Source organism: Corvus hawaiiensis, chromosome 7 (assembly GCF_020740725.1).
Source record: "Corvus hawaiiensis isolate bCorHaw1 chromosome 7, bCorHaw1.pri.cur, whole genome shotgun sequence".
Classification (NCBI taxonomy): domain Eukaryota; kingdom Metazoa; phylum Chordata; class Aves; order Passeriformes; family Corvidae; genus Corvus; species Corvus hawaiiensis.
In genome coordinates this window covers 34190011-34206680 of record NC_063219.1, presented here as the reverse complement: position 1 = coordinate 34206680, position 16670 = coordinate 34190011, and the positions used below count along the sequence as shown (strand labels likewise).

At 39.6% G+C, this 16670-nt stretch overlaps 2 protein-coding genes across 7 annotated transcripts in view; one reads left to right on the top strand and one right to left on the bottom strand.

Annotated features, from left to right (window-relative positions):
* Positions 1-37: 37 nt before the first annotated feature.
* Positions 38-16670, top strand: part of MAP3K19 (mitogen-activated protein kinase kinase kinase 19) — a 25773-nt gene continuing 9140 nt past the window's right edge. Inside the window, 12 exon segments of the mRNA XM_048310233.1 lie at positions 38-104; positions 1951-2046; positions 2858-3080; positions 3393-3412; positions 3678-3721; positions 5821-7752; positions 7754-8260; positions 10428-10577; positions 10789-11218; positions 11221-11293; positions 11295-11447; positions 12417-12775. Of these exon segments, the coding sequence (XP_048166190.1) occupies positions 38-104; positions 1951-2046; positions 2858-3080; positions 3393-3412; positions 3678-3721; positions 5821-7752; positions 7754-8260; positions 10428-10577; positions 10789-11218; positions 11221-11293; positions 11295-11447; positions 12417-12483 (3762 nt within the window). The 3' untranslated portion in view covers positions 12484-12775.
* The window catches only part of CCNT2 (cyclin T2), a 26207-nt gene continuing 23504 nt past the window's right edge, over positions 13968-16670 (bottom strand). For 5 of the 6 annotated variants that reach the window (XM_048309193.1, XM_048309197.1, XM_048309196.1 and 2 more), the window contains one exon: positions 13968-16670. This exon is cut by the window's right edge and continues 4192 nt beyond it. The gene's annotated coding sequence lies outside the window, so the exon portion shown is untranslated. The other variant, XM_048309194.1, reaches the window with a different exon arrangement.

Sequence of the window (16670 nt, the reverse complement as noted above, 5' to 3'; positions counted from 1 at the left end):
AGAGCGTTGAAATGAGGGAACTGAGTACGAAGTTAAAATGACGTGGAACATATTAGCTACTAAAAGTATAAATGGAGGCAAACAGAAGATAGAAATAGGGTTTGGTTTGTGTGCTGAGAGAATTTGTGATTGGAGTTTAAAGTGCTGCCGTTTAGCTCGGCTGTGTTTGCTTTCAAAGGTCACTGCTGCTCTTTGAATTAAACTCCTGCAAACCGAATTCCCCCCGGGGTGAGGGAGTTACCTGGGCGACATGGTGTAAACTCAACAGCCCCGCGTACCCGGAGCTGCCTGCAGAGGCGACTGCCTCTGGAATGACTTCAGTGTGCTCCGCACTCTGGGAAACAGCCGAAAATAAAATCAAAGTGTGTGTAATTGCTGTCGAATTCCTCGCTGCCCAGCAAAGGAAGGTAGCTGCGAGCAGAAAATGCTCTGTAACTTCCCTTTGGGTTGCTGTGCCTCTTTCACTCTTTGCTGCTGAAGAACCAGGTTAAGATTTATTTATGCCTTTTTACAGAGCAGCCCCTGTTATTATTTTGAAGGGGTTTTTTGTGTATCCAAAAAAAAATGGAAAGTTTGTAGAAGTTCACCATCTGACTCTTAACAGGCGAACCTAATGGGATGAACATTGTAATGGATTATCTGGCCTTTAGCATGAGACATCGAGAGTGCTGGCTGCTCTAGCTACTTCTATAGCTAATTCCACTGTCTTAATTTGTATTCTTGTCACTTGAAAAATTGAAGTTCACTATGTTTTTCAGGAGGACACCCAAATAGATCAAAATTATTAACTGGGATTAATTTTTTTTCAAGAATTAGCTTTCTGGAATTTCAAAACTCGCAATCCTTTGACTTAACCCTCTCATGTTTCTTCTTTATGAGTCTGCACTTTGGAATTGTTCTGTGTTTTTTATGCCACTGTCATCTTACGGTATTGCTAGAGTTGGAGTTTAATCTTGGAAAAGAGGGTTAATGTTTTTATAATTATGAAGCAGCTCCCAGCACACTCACCACAGCCGAGAACAGGACTGACTGTAAACAAGGGTCAGCATTACCCACATACAGCTGTATTGACCAGGAGGGTGACAGCCAGCTCCTTTCCCACAGTTATTGCTGATTAGTCATGGGAAAGATACATTACAATCTTCTAATTAAGAGTAAAACCCTTTCAAGTCAAATTCAACATAGCATATGTTGTGGTTTTAGCTCTAAAAACGTTCTGAACTCTTTGGTTCTGTGCATTCACAGGAAAGGGCATTAGATGCTAAATCACAGTACTTTTAATAATTTTAAGTACTTCAAAAATGTTTTTATCTTACTTTTGTCTCTTAAATAATGAAACATAAATTAACGTGTTGTATACATGAATTGGAAATCAACTAACAAAATATTCTTTTCAGGTTTCTGGGCCTTAATACTTTTAAGGAAAATATGTCTGACAACCAACAAAATAAGAGGAGAAACAAAAAAGGTAGTCTAACCCAAAACTTATGTGTTTAAAGCGTAAAATGCAGATCTGAAGCTGGAAAAACTACAGTAACAACTTGAAATCTGGCTATTTGTCAAAACCTAGCAACCATAACAAAATACGAAATCGAATTCAGAGTTACTTTCCACCTTTGTAAAGGCCTGAGATTTGTTTTGGTTTCATATTTTTAAATGCTCTGCTTCTGTCAATATTTGTCTTCTATTTCTCTTCCCCTGAGATTTTTTTTTTTAGATATTCTTTGTTTTTATAGTGCATTGAATTAATAAACTTACCAAAGAAATAAAAAGAATTCAATAAATTTTAAAAATTTGTCAAGTGTAACTTGCTCGTGTTTCTTTTTCTGATAGTTATTCCCGGTACTTCTTTATAATAATATTTTAATGCTGCAAAATAACTGCAGTTGCAATGTGTTCCTGGTCAGTGAATTAAACTGCTTTTATGCAAATATTGATGTATTGCTGCAGGTTGTGGAAGTGTTGTTGCTTTTCAGAATGCAGACAATATAATGGGAGAAATTCATCAGTCAAACAAAGCGCTAGGAAAAACAGCAAGTACAAGAAGTATCAGTATTTAATTTGCACTTGGGTATGCACAAATGGGAACAAAGAAGGTAGTGGTCTGAATAAGAAAAATATTTCCTTAGACAATATGTTCTAGACAATACATACAGCTCTATGTGTTGTGCAGTGTTTATCTCTTCCCAATGTCAATTATTGGCCATTGCTGGCAGCAGGATACTTCATTAGGTGAATAAATTATTTGGTACAATAAAAAAAAATATGGTATATGGTTATTTGACTTATTAAACCCAGACAATTATCTTGCATACACCTTTAAGATTGACTTAGACTGTACTTTTGTACCTCTTTTCTGTCACAGTATTTATCTTTTTCCATGTTTTTCATTCTTCAGAAAACAGGTGGCAGAAATCTGAGGCTTGTCCACACAGCCTCTGTTTTTTCAGGCAGGCCATAGCTTATTCTGTAAGTATCAAAGGCACATCGGATCTTCAGAATTCTTCTGACACACTCTCCTGATGATTCATTAAAACTACACACTGGAAGCAATCAATTCTTGTCAAAAAGGGGAAGGTGAACGATTTGTTTTCCCATTCCTGTTGTTGCTTGGTTAACGTTTTTTGTCATTTGTTCTCACGTGTAGTCAATCTCTGCACTGAAGTCAGATATTTCCAGGGAGGGTGAGGGAGTCACAACTTCACAGATAAATAAAGGAAAGATACTTTGGCATTCTGGGATCTTACAAACCTCTTGGTCACATTATTCACCAGTCATATGATTGTTTGCACTGGCTCCTTCCAGTTATTTTTGCTCTGTATTTTGGGTTTTCTTGTTTTGCCTTTTAGCCAAATAGCATCAACATCCAGGGCATGGCCAGACCAACAAGTGGCATGTTTTCCAAGTAAAAATCAGATAGCATTACCCAGGAGACATCACACTTCTTTACCTTTCTTCTCAAAGAAAGAGAACATGGGATGTGTCTTTGACTTCAGCTTTCTGCTACAGACCTCATGCCCAGAGTCTAACATTTCAACATCATTTATGGAGTTAGATACCTTCCAGATAATAAAAGCCAAGTCACAAATTTTATATAAAGTTATATATTGGTTATCATATTAGAGGGCAAAGTCTTAGAAGTCCTTTTCCTTTAAAGTTGCCTTTATGTCTTTTGCCTTCTTCACAGAGACTTCAGCCATGCCAATCCTCTTTTTTAATTATATGTTTGTGTGTGTGTTGGCAGAATGAAAGAGATAAGAGAAGCAATGACAAACCATTCCTGGTACTCTGTGTTATGAAACTGAGCCCACAAATGTGGAGTGTAATTCTCTGTTCCTGGAGTGATGATATCTCTTGCACTTTCTCCCTCATACTGGCAATACTGTGGTTAGCAAACATCTACAATTGAAAAGTATTTCTTTAGATTATCAGTGTCAAAATATTTTACAATGACAGTATTTTATAATTTTCTATAGAAAATGGAATTGTGAAGTTCAGTATCATAATTAAATTTCAACCTACAACTTTTTTCTGCTCTGCAGACCTATAGTACAGTCCTGCAACCACAGACAGATCCTCGATCCCCTGAACACTACAATTTGAAATTGATTTATAAATGTGAATTGTAGTCTGTTTAAGAACATCAAATTAATATTTCATTTGTTTTGATTTTTAAGGGTTAAATGTAACAATGCTAAAAACCAGGAACGAGAGATCTGAGGTAAGAGGACATTATGTATAAAATGATCACTGACAAAAGTATTATATCCTTTCAAACTCTTAAAAATAGAAATACAGAAGTGGTGGAGGTAGTTTGCTTAGTCTCAGGTGGGTTTTTTTAAAGAATGTGAAGTATTTTTACATTTATTTCACATTTTACATTTATTTGTGTGTCAGCAAATCTTCAGATGTATATCTACAATTTGCCAGTAAGATGTTACATCAGGGATTTTTGGAGAGAAAAGTTCAAAAATGTATAAAACCCTTTAAAATAGAAATATATAAGTTAATTAAAATGTGCATCCTATATGTTAAACAAATTAGATGTCTAGTTTTGCCAAAAACCCCAACACTTCTTTTAAATGGTAATTTAAAATTGATGCTGAATTCTAAAATAGTTTTGATATTAGATGATTGATGAAATTTACTGTGTTATCAAATAAAAAATAATCTCTTAGGATTAAACATATTTGACACGAGATTTTGTGTAAAGTGTAAATAGGATTAGACAAAACTTTTGTACTTTGAAACAAGCTCACAATTTTACATCTCAATGCTTCACAGCATTTCAAATATACTGTATTTAGAAAAAAGAGAATTTGGCCTTTGTGTATTTTAATTAATAGCATTTTGTACAAAAGACTCAACTCATTGAATCAGATGTAAACTTTAGTGACCACATCACAGAATACAGGAAAAAAATGAAGTACAGAAGTAGGAGCACGAGTTCTGACAAAGGATTACAAAAAGGGTTATGGAAAAAAACATTTCAAATGGAGGAAAATATTTAAGAAAAATAATTTAGCTGACCTCAGTGTGGTTTTATACAGCTTCATTTCATGTCTTGGGCTCTGGTGGTTTCTGGAGGTGTATCCTTTGGGATAAACTGAGCATTCATATTAATGCCATGGAGGCTAGACAAAGCCTTCAGAACTGTGAATTTTAAACCAACACATTGCTTTTCCTGGCATGTTCAAACCTCAATTTGCCCTTGGAATGCAAACAAAAATTTCCTGCAGGTTGCAAACTGATGTTGAATATAGACATGCAAATGAGCACTCAGACTGTGTGATTATTTCTATTGCAATTCTATTTCTATTGCATTCATTTGCATAAAAATATTCATTTCCTGTAAAATAAAGAACAGAAATACTTTTGTCAGAAAATTATTCTCACTGTTCATCTGAATAGTCAAAACAAAGTATTCAGTTTTCTCTGATCTGTACTCCTTCAAATGTACGTGGTACCTTTCAACTAATGTGATGGGAAGAGAAGGAAGAAGGGAGGAATAATAAAACACATCCCTGACCCAACAGACTTCTGTGTCAGCTGCCTTTGGTTTTATCCATTTCACTTCACTGAAACTCGAGTGCAGACTGTGCTGTCTTCCAATGTACCTAAAACTGAGCTAAATCTGTGGCCATTTAACATGGTTTATGGATCTATATGTTTAGATTTAATATAATGTATCCTAAAGTCTATAAATAATTTGTTAGAATTGTTTTCTCCAGGGATGCAGTAGCATTTTGTTATAATGGTCTAGTTTTCCTTTTGAAAAATTGCTTACATGAGTTCTAGTTCCATTGGGAATATAATTAATGGTGTCAGCACACATTGAGGGTTACATAAAAAGACTTTAAATGCCAGCATTAGAGTGGTGCTATCATTCAGGGAGAGTGTGCATTGTGAATGAGAATCTCCAGCACATGAAGGCACTGACTTTGAATTCCTGTAGCAAACACGTGAAGTGCCATAAGACAGAGTTAATAACTGACAAGAGGATTTGTATATGTGGACAAAACTTACTGTTTTTAAATCATGGAGAATGACTTGTGCCTTAAAGCAAAAGGCCCCACTTTCTGTACTATGAAATACTTAGAAATAGTTCTGGATGTGAGAAAATTAATGTAATTAATGTGAGAAAAATCATGTATTTTCTCAGGAGTTTGACATTACACTTCATAATAGATTTAATATAGGAATATATAAAAGAATAATAGTTTTCTATTTTTTTTCTTAGTCTACTTGGTTCTTATTGATTAGATTTTACCTGTATCTGTGGTGTAGCACATTATTAATGTTTTTTTATGGAAATTACAGTTTCATTTGCCACCACTGACATGTCAGCCTGTAAGAACAATTCATCTCGCTCCTCTAGAGGATGATATTGTCAATGAAAGCAGCAACATCAGAAATATTTTAAATATTATGAACTCTATTCCTCAGCCTGTAAAACCAGTTACTAAATTTTATCAGTATCAGTTAGACAACCTATTAAAAAGGCACACTGAAAAGTCATCAGAATTGATCACGGCCACAATTTCTGATACATTCATGCCAGTGAAAGACCTGTACTACTTTAGCATGACCAACTGTGGTAAGTACCCCAACAAGAAGAAGGAAGAAATCCAAAGCCATTTAAAATGGAGGGAAGCTGATGTAGCAATCCACACTGAGAATAAGGACCTGGTGAAATTCTGGTGGTCAGTGATTTGTGAGAACATCGATCTTCTGACCCAAGCCAGGTTCTGTGATGAGAGTCATCCCCAGTTGAGCTCAAGGAATGCTCTGGTGAACTGTGGCATATTTACAGCTCAGACAACATTTACAGCGTCAAGCAACAGTGATGCCTCAAGAGCTGGCAAAAAACAAAACAGAGCAGAGAATTGCTGTAGCACTGGTCTGGAAGAAGGAAATGCTACAGAGAGGATACTGGATTATAAACCACATGAAGATGCTGAGAGTGCCAACTTTGTGCTTTACAATCTTGATTTAGATTCTTCCTGTAAAAATGAAGGGATAAAGGCCTACCAAGGTTTAGAAGATAATTCAGTAATTCCCAGAGTAGAAGTTAAAGATCCCTCTGGAAAACAGTCAGAAAATCAAGTCTGTATCTCTGAATCTGAAAAAGAAAAAGAAGCAATGTCAGAAGCAACTTCAGAAGACCAAAACAAGCTTGTAGCTGTTGTTCATGTTACAGTTTCTGAACAAGAGCCAGCCAGGGAACCACACACTGCTGAACAACCTGCCACAAAAAAGGGTGGCGTCTGTACCCTGCCTCCTCATGTTACTCAGAGCCTCAATGTTCTTGCTCACAAAGAAAATGACAAAAATAAAATAAAGATGAATAGGAATAAATATTCATCAAAATCTAAAATTAATAACAAGGTTAAAGTATCTGAAGACTTAATTGCTTCTGATGAGGCTACCACAAAATATAATGCCAAGAGTCAGATTTTTCCATCTTTGGAACAGACAAAAGTGAAAGCTGAGACTTCCATGAAGTGTCATAAAAAAACCACTCAAGGAGACAAAGGCCATGTTGCTCAGAGTGCTCAGAAAATTAAAAAGCAAAGTTGCTCCTGCAGTTGCAAAAATTCAGCTGTCTTAAAGAAACATGTTACTCCACTTTGTCTGCCACGTGCACCCTCTGCTTCAGATTTTGTAGATCTGAAATACACTGACATGTTCAAAATAATAAATTCAGATGACCAAGGCCCAGGTATTTACGAAATGTTTGGAACTCCTGTCCATTCCCGCATGCGTGACCTTGCTCAACACGAGGGCAGGTTTTATAAAGGTGTTTATTCTGCTCCATCAGGGAGATGCACCTGTAGATCTGCCTGCAGTAAAGGGGGAGAGAGCAGCAGAGTCAGAAACACACAAAAGAAAACACATTCCAAGCCAAAGAAGACCATACCTGGCACTAAACAAAAGCAGAAAGGCTTAATCACAAAGGACAGAAGGACCAAGTTGAGTGACAGCAACACAGAGCGAGATAACGTAACAACTTCTGGCTTGGATTTTCAAACAAATGCCTTGAGTAGCACAGCATTGTTTCATGGAGACACGGATCATCAGCTCACATTTTTAGAAGAGCTTTCGCAGTCAACTAAGCAAAATGAAATTTTTTTAAGTTCAAACCTATCAACTATTAAAGAAGTTTCTTCAGAGCAGTCGTTAGACAGCCAGGATAAATCCAGCCATCAGAGAGCTGCTGCCTGCAGCCATGATCTCCTTCAGTTCAGTGATAAAAGACTGCAGAGGATGTGTTGCTCCAAGTGGCAGTCTGGTAACAGCAGAGCAGAACATCTGTGTGCACCAGTGCAGGGGGGATATGGATGGTGGCAAATGCCTGGAATCAGACCAGGACTCCAAGTCTGTCAATAAATGTGAATTGCCCTTTTCAGATAGACTGGAATGCCAATCCCCCATAAAAATACTAGATCACAGTTGGGCAAACACACCTCTAAACAGTGGTTTGGTATATGAATTGACTCAATCTTCAGTGATTTGGACAAAAAGTGCCAAAAGCCCCAGTTTCCAGACAAGTCAAAACATTTTCTCCTGGTCAGATACTAGGGATGGTTCTGATGAGTTGCTTTGTTGTCTGGCCAAAGAATTGCTAATGCTTGAAGAAAAAGACATCAACTCTTCAGGACCAAAACATACGTGTTCTAAAATGCAAAACACACAGAGTGAAGAAGAGGGAAATACGAGGAATGGAGATGGAGCAATAATAAATAGTGCTCTAGAGAAGGTAAAAGTAATTTCTTCTTGTAACTTGCCTTTGAGTTATGCTTCACACAAGTTTGGATGAAAGATGGGAAATACGTGCTTATTAAAGAGATTTATCAAGTCTCTTTCCCTTGGGCCAGCTGCCCACTGATTCTTCCAGTGTTCTGTTAAATATATCTGTGTTAGAGGCTGCAAGCCAGAAGGTACTAAGGCATGACAAGAATAGCTGCCAAAGCTTATATAAATTGAGAAATTGTAGTGAATAAAGGGAATAGGCTATTTTAATTGAAGAGTTTGTATAAAAAGGTTTCGGGTAAGGCAAGAGCTGGAGATCTGGACAGCTAGGGGATATGAAAAGACACTACAATTAGTCCCTGTCTATCTAAAAGGGGCAATTATTTTGAATCTCTGAGTGCAACCAGATACTTTTATAGGTATGAACTACAAGTATTGGTTTATCAGACTTATCCTGTTTAATTAATGCTTAATCAAAACTTGGAGCTCAGAAGGCTCACATTTTGACCCCCAAGTCAGCTAAATGCCTTCACATATTAAGGTGTTTCTCTACCAGAACTGCTTCTCCTTGGTCCTGTTAGCTCTGTGTCTATTTAAATTACAAATCTATAAGGAAATTTCTTTCACTATGTATTGATACACTCCCTTGTGCTTCTGCAGACACAGGTGCCAATTACAGCTCCATTCTCACTTTCCCAAGGGAGATCCATGGCAAGAAGGGGTAATTATTGCCATCTTTCTGAAGCAGTCTCTTCTTCCTGGGAAGTCATGGCCCTGTTATTTTCATCAGACCTGTGTTACATGTGTTAGTTAGAGCATGATGATAGCCTTATTCACCCTTCAGCTTAGCAAACTGTACCTATGAGACCAAAAAAAAGATTACATCCTGCTCTTTTAAGTGCCCCTTCTGTCCTGGTGTCTATGGAAGAAGATGCCATGCTGTAATCTTCTGGTTATGCACTGTTGTGATGTATACTTGAAAATATTTATACAATTTTACCTACTATAGCAGCTGTATCAATGACCAGGAAAATATATATATATATAAAAATCTATAAGGCAAAGTCATGTCAGGAAAAATTACTCCAGAGAAGTGGCGCTCTTGGATCATTTGGGTTTTCTCAGCGCATTAACCGCCAGTTCCCTCTTAAGAGTTACCCTGGTATCACCAGGCTTAGATGTTATAGTCCACTCCTTTTCCAGGAATGTGAAGACCCCCCCCCCCCACGTCCTTCCCAAACTGTCACCCGAACTACAGACATTCCACAGCATTACATTACAGAACCTCGGCAAAGCTTTTCTAACATTAAGGAACATGAAAAAAACCAACATCACAATCCATTCCTAACGATGATGGAACATGCAAAAAGCCAACATCACGATACCGTTCAGAGCAGAGGGATCAGCGGTGATGCGGCCCGCCCGCGGAGGGGTCGGCGCTCATGCGCATGTGCGGGCGGAGTGATCCGCCAGGAGGGACTATTTGTGATGCGGTCCTGCCCGCGGAGGGATTATCGGTGATGCGGCTCCACGCGGAGTGATCCGCCAGCAGGGACTATTTGTGATGCGGTCCTGCCCGCGGAGGGATCACCGGTGATGCGGCTCCCCTGCCCGCGCATGCGCACTCAGCGCCGCACCCCCACCCATCTGCGCACGCGCAAGGATCTGCGCACGCGCACCTGCCAAAACGCGCTCCCCTCTACAATTTGAAGGAAAGTTGAAGAAAAAGGACAGTTTCATCAAAGTTGAAGAAAATCACGAGACAGCAGCACAAAGGCCGCTACGGCCGGCTGCTCCGGCACAGAGACAAAGGCTCACCTTTACAGCCCAAAGATCGCCTTTAACAGCGAGCTCCCCCCGCCAGCTCCCAGTCCCAGCCCGCCTGCCCGGGCACGGTTTCTTTCGGACCAGGGCTGCATTTCCATCCCCCGCTCTGGGAGTCACCAGGTGCGTTAGGACCGAGCCCATCCCGCTCTCTGAGACACAAGGGCTTGCTCCAGGACACTGCTCCTGTTCCTCTGTTCCAGCCACTCTGCTCTCCCCAAAACGCCATTTCCTCGGAGCTCCTCTGAAACTGCATCTCAATGGAGACCGAGGAGAAGATGTAAGGTCCAAATGAAGTCTGTCTTTTCCTCTCCACTTTCTCCCTACTCTGACCATCGTCTTTCCAGCAGAGTTACAATAAAGCCTTTTTGGCTTCAAATGAAGAAAGTGGCCTTCTAAAGTTTGATGAATCTACTAAATTACCAGGAAGCAGTTTAGCTAACAAATATCCTTTTATGTGGACAAGAGGAGAAGTCCTTGGAAAGGGAGCCTATGGCACGGTAAGTTAATGTCTGAATGTGTTAAGAGATGTGCTGGTTGTCATTGAGCTACACCTTATCTAAAAAATCACTGTTGTCTTAACAAATGGTTAAATAGTTTGCATTATACAGTGAGACATGAAACATGACAAACACAAGGATACTATTTAAAATAAGTAAATACTCAAGTTTTATCTTGTGTCTTGCTTAATAAGTGCTGGTTTCACCGTAGGTGTACTGTGGTCTGACAAGCCAGGGGCAGTTAATAGCTGTAAAACAGGTGGTTTTGGATACATCAGATCAACTCACTACAGAAAAGGAGTATCAGAAGTTCCATGAGGAAGTTGATCTTTTGAAGACATTGAAGCATGTCAATATTGTAACTTATTTAGGAACTTGCCTGGGAGATAACATTTTAAGCATTTTCGTGGAGTTTGTTCCTAGTGGCTCCGTTTCCAGTATTCTGAATCGCTTCGGTCCGTTCCCAGAAGTTGTCCTGTGTAAATACACCAAGCAAATTCTACAAGGGGTTGCATATTTACATGACAACTGTGTGGTCCACAGCGACCTCAAAGGCAATAACGTGATGCTCATGCCCAACGGGGTGATAAAGCTGATTGACTTTGGCTGTGCCAGGCGCCTCAGTGGCACCCGCAGCGAGCTGTGCATGGCACTCCCTACTGGAGGGCTCCAGAGGTAATAAATGAGTCTGGCTATGGCAGGAAATCAGACATCTGGAGTGTTTGAGATGGCAACAGGCAAACCACCACTGGCTTCCATGGACAGGGTGGCACCCATGTTCTACATCGGGGCCCACAGGGGGCTGATGCCTGCCCTGCCCGAGCGCTTCTCCAGTGCTGCAGTGGAGTTTGTGCACGCCTGCTTAACCAGGCATGGAGGCTTTGAACTGGAGAATGAAAGGAAAAATGCTGGTAGTCTGTATTCTAGAGATGGTCCATGGGAGCTTAGCTTATGGTCCATATGACTTTATTGTAAATGCATAGGCTTTTCAGCACTTCAGGAAAGCCTTGAGATAAAAGTATATATAAAAGAGCTTTATTCTCTATAAAGCTATAAAAAAGCCCTCACAGATTCTCTTTTTGTAGGCCTTATGCTCATAATTTACTTTCACTGTAATTTTCATGCAGAAACATGGTACCATTGAGTTTTGAACATAATGTTTGATAAATTTCTTTGCTGTACTTTGCTGTTCCAGTATTGTTTGAGTTTGGCCTATGTCAGACAAGTGTTAAGGACAGTATTCTAAATGGAAGAGCTTTCACTTAGTTCTTGTCTTCTGCAGTGGAAAAATCTATTATCACTGCCAGGATATACAGGACATAATACATTGAAACATAATACTTATTAGAAACATGAAGTTCTCCCTATAAAACCCCAAACCACTAGCATACATCCATTATAAGAATGATTTTTGTGGGTTTTGTTTTGTTTTAAACAAAGCCATGGGCTCCTTAAAACGCATGACATTGTCTGGAGGTGACAGAACAACCTGATTGACAGACGCTTGAACAGATAATTACCACCCTTCTTAAATACATTTTTGGTGCACCTGAAATAGCCAAATTAGCAGAATTATTCAAAGATTTGCAAGGAATTTAGGAGAATAAGTAATGGTTTCTTTAATAATAAAATATTTCAGTTTTATAATTCATAAATTCCAACAGTCTTTTCCCTTCAAGCCTCCCTTCCTTTTGATCAGCTTTGCCAAAAAACCCCAAAAATTAGTAGTGAATGGACAAATGATAATAATGAAAGGCTAATTTTGCAATTAGATTTTGCAATTACATCACAGACATAGATATTTGTTTTATGTACTGATCTGTGAAACCTTCAATGCAGAGATCAGCACGAACGGCCTTCTGCTCTGCAGTTGCTGGACCATCCCTTTGTGAAAGGAAGACAGTGAATTTTTCAAAATTCTTGCCATATGAGTATACATTTTCCATGGAAAAGATTTTCACTTGTGAAAAAACAGACCAGAAGGAACTGGACTTTAAGGTGACAGCAGAAACACTGGAGAGCAGTTGTGTGCAAGGAGTCTGTTATTAGGCAGCAATGATTAAAGAGTCCCTGTTCTGCAATGCCTGTGCTCACTGGAGTGGGCACTCCTTCACTGGGAGCACAAGGCCACGTTGTGTTGTATTTGGAGAGTCTTAAAGGGAAAATAAAGTCACCACCACTGGCATGCAACAGGCCAGGTAAGCTGGAATGTCTGTAAAATCCTATGGAAAACAAGCTATGGGCAGAGAGCTCTGCAGGTAACTCCAACTTGGAGATGAGTGATGAGTAATGAATGTGATGATCCCACAGGAACCTCAGACCATCTACTAACATAAAATGTACTGAAGCTTTTATTCAGTCAGGTGGGCTCTTTTATTTAGCTGGATGGGCACTTCAGTTTTTAGCTGGTGAATAAATTTTTTACATGCATAGATGAGTCCTGTGTTCCTGAGGCCCTGTATCTCTGCAAGATACCGTGGTGATAATTACAAGACATAACGAATCTAAACCATGGGACTGCCTCTTTTAAATGGAACAGTGCATTTTAGGGACACTTTCAGAAGGTTGGGGCTGGACCAGAGCCTCTGGAGATGCTCTGGTCCAGCCCCACTGCTCAGAGCAGAGCTGACTGAAGCAGGTTGCTCAGGCCGTTGTACCACTGGCTTTGAGTGTTACTATGGATGGAGACTCCACAGCCACTCCAGGCAACATGCTCCAGTCTTTAACCTGCCTCATGGTAAAAGTGATTTTATGTTTGAAGACTGTCTTATAGGTGAAGTTGTCCTATTGTCCCTTGTCCTGTCTGGCTCCGTCTTCCTTACTGTCCCCATGGGGTGCTGATACTCATTGAAAACCTGAAGTGTTTCTCAGATCACTTGAGTGAGCTCTAGCTGTGATTGGGTGATATGGAACAGTGCCCCTCTGCACTGCAGAAGTCATTGTTAGACTGAGTAGAACTAGCTACTACTAACTGCACAAAGTGAAATAAAATCTAAAAAGCATTATTAAGTATTAATAAGACAAAGCAAAAAGCCCCAGGTATTAGTATTTAGCATGTCCTTTTTCTGATAAGGCTTCTTTCTCTCAGAATGGGGTAAACATTTAGCCTTTGTGAGCACCCACGCTCCAGGAAGAGAGGCAGTAAAACTCAGCCCTACAACTGTTCAGAGCTGAGCTCTCAAGAGTTCAAGACACTGACTTCAGTGCCAGCAGTAACATGAACATCAGTGTTTTACAAACAGGAAAGAAGGAAGTTCTAAGTTTTATATAAAACCAGCTTTCCTCAGAGTACTAAACAGTTACTTAAATAGCTTTCAAACTTTATTTTATTCCCATAGCCTGACTTCAGAGTTAAGTCTAAACTTTATAAAAGCAAAGAGAAATCTGTACTTCTAGCAAAATCCTTTATTAATAGTTTCTGTAGGTATAATGTCACATAACAATGACAGAACATTATGCCATAATAAGAGAAATCCTAACATCACAGTAATATTCAAAGTTCAAGCAGTTAACAGTCCTTTTTTTGAGGAATACCAGTTGGTGCTCATGCCAGACATCCATGGCAACATCATGTTAAAGTATCTTCATGTTAAAGTACCTTGCAGAATAAAGGCAGGAGCCCTGGCATGTGAGCTCAAGTGGGATGTACATAATTCCATGATGTGTACTAATTCTTCCCAGATTAAGGTAGAGTCTTCAACAAAGCTGCAAAGTAAATATGAGGGTTTATTTAGCATGAAATGAAACTGAGATGAGAGTCATAAGCAGGGAAAGAATGGGAATGCTCTAGAATATATAATTAATTAAAGAAAGGTCAGCATTACACACCTCCCTTCTTATGCACATCTTATAAGCAAAACTAACATCTCCTGTTAGAGTTCTCCAATATTAAGGTTACCAGTTATTTGCAATTTGTCATGTTTAATCCAGTTAATTACACTGAAAGTAGTCATTAGAGGTTTGTAAAAGTTGAACCTGAGTTTTTAATCAAAATGTGAAAGCACATTTTTGCTTTTGTTCAACCAGACTTCAAGAACGAGGTGGCAGTTTAAGGCCAGCACTTGCAATAAAGGTATTTCAGCTTAATCAGAGCTGTGCCTGCAGCCCAGCCCAGGGCCCAGCCCAGCTAAACCAAGCCTTGTGTTAGTCTGGGGAGCCTTGGGTCACTTGGCTGAGCCAGTCTGGTGGAGCAGTCTAGAAACAAGTCTAACTTCACATACTTCTTAGTTGGGGAGATCAGAGATTATCCAGATGCCTGATTACAGGTATCCAATGTAACAAGGGGAGAGGGTGTGAAATCCTGAAAACTGCTTTTTTCATGAGACTCTGAGTGACTCAGAGAGCAGGGTCACACTTGCTTCATTATTTACAGTGTAGGAGCAGGGCAAGCCTTGCTGGTTTAAAGACTACAGCCTTCCTTTCTGAAACCAGTAAGAACCCATTACAGTGCATGCAGGCTGCCAAGCTCCTGCTGTGACTGCAGGTTTCCTCAAGATTTGGAGCTTAAATCTCAGAAGCTGAACGCACAGCCCTGTCCTGGTATGGTTGTAGGGGTAGCCTGTGTTTCTTTCACATGGTAAGGTGAGTCATGGCTCACATCTCAGAAGGGAAGGGCCACAGGCAGGCCAACCCAGCTATGTTACACTGGTCTTGGAACTACCACCAGCAATAGGCTGTAAACATTTGCATCTAAAAACACACACATATCTACCTCTCTTTCCAAGGAGGCAGCCTCCGGTTCCAGAAAACCCATGGTCTCTTGAGATTATTTGGGTTCAAAATTAGTGCTTTTCCACAAAGCTCGGCAGGAACCATTGCCACTTCTACACCACTCCTATCAAACCTCTGGTTCTTGTACACAGGCAAAGACCCAGAGTTTTCCCAAGGAAGGGCTTCCAGGACACACACTCCAGTGCCTTTTCTCCCCTACTTTTCCCTTCCCACAGGGACCTGCACCATGGGACAGCTCAGAAATTTTAAAGGTGTTATCAAAGAACACAATCTGAACTATGGCAACACCAATGTTGCTGTTGCAAGGGCAGGAATATAGGGGAATCAAACCCAAGCACTGCAAGTTTTAAGGTTAAAAATTGGGTTTGGATTTGCTATATCCACTTCAGAACCCAGAGAAACAGTCACATCCAGTAGCAAGGGCAGAGAAGACTCCTGGCACTAATTCTCTCTTTAAGATGTAAGGAGTTAAATACCTTTCAGTCTGGCATAACTTCCAAGGCTCAAGATGTTAATTTTTAGAACTGATTATGTTTATGGGCATTTACATCAAAGTAAAGAAAGCAAACAAAGTATTTGTCCAGTCACCTTCCCTGCAAAACAAGGATTGGGAACCCTTCCCACTAAGGTCTTAGATGCTTGGTGTAGCACTGTCACCCACCCCTCACTGCTAGAAAGAAAAATAATAAAACCCCCTCCACCATCACACCTGGCCAGGCACTACACACTGTCACCACCGTGCACAGGCTCTGCCCCCAAGGTAGAGAGAGGGGGCAGCTTAAGATGGCACAAACTGCCTAGAATTTGCTTTTCAGGTACCAAATACCTGATCAATGTAATGGAAATAAAGGAAACCAGTAAGACTTCAGACTTTTCATCATTCCATTATTTGAGTGATTTGATGAAAACTAGCAAAGTTTTGACAATAACTGAAAGAGGATCTTAGCGTTTACTAACGAAGTTGGAAAAATTAAACATAGGAAAATGGGATCATTTCTGCACAATAGAGGTGAGGTAGGGAATTTTATTGAAAATACTTTTTTTTTTTTTTACAAGTTCTTAGAAATAAACTTTTTTCTAATCTCACACAAACAGCTGTACCTCAAAAATTCAACTAAGCTATTATGAAACATTTATATTTACAGTTAGCCAAAAGAATATACAGAACTGCCGTGTTATGCAAATAGCCAAGTACCAGCTCACAGTGAGATACATCACTCCAGCATTCCCACCATCAGGAACAGACCAAGATTCAACATACAAAAGAATCTCACTATTCTACAAACCTCATCTCACAAAAAGGAAAGATTTTTAATAGTGTTGTAGCAAGGTATCCACTACAGCATCATTTTACAAATTACA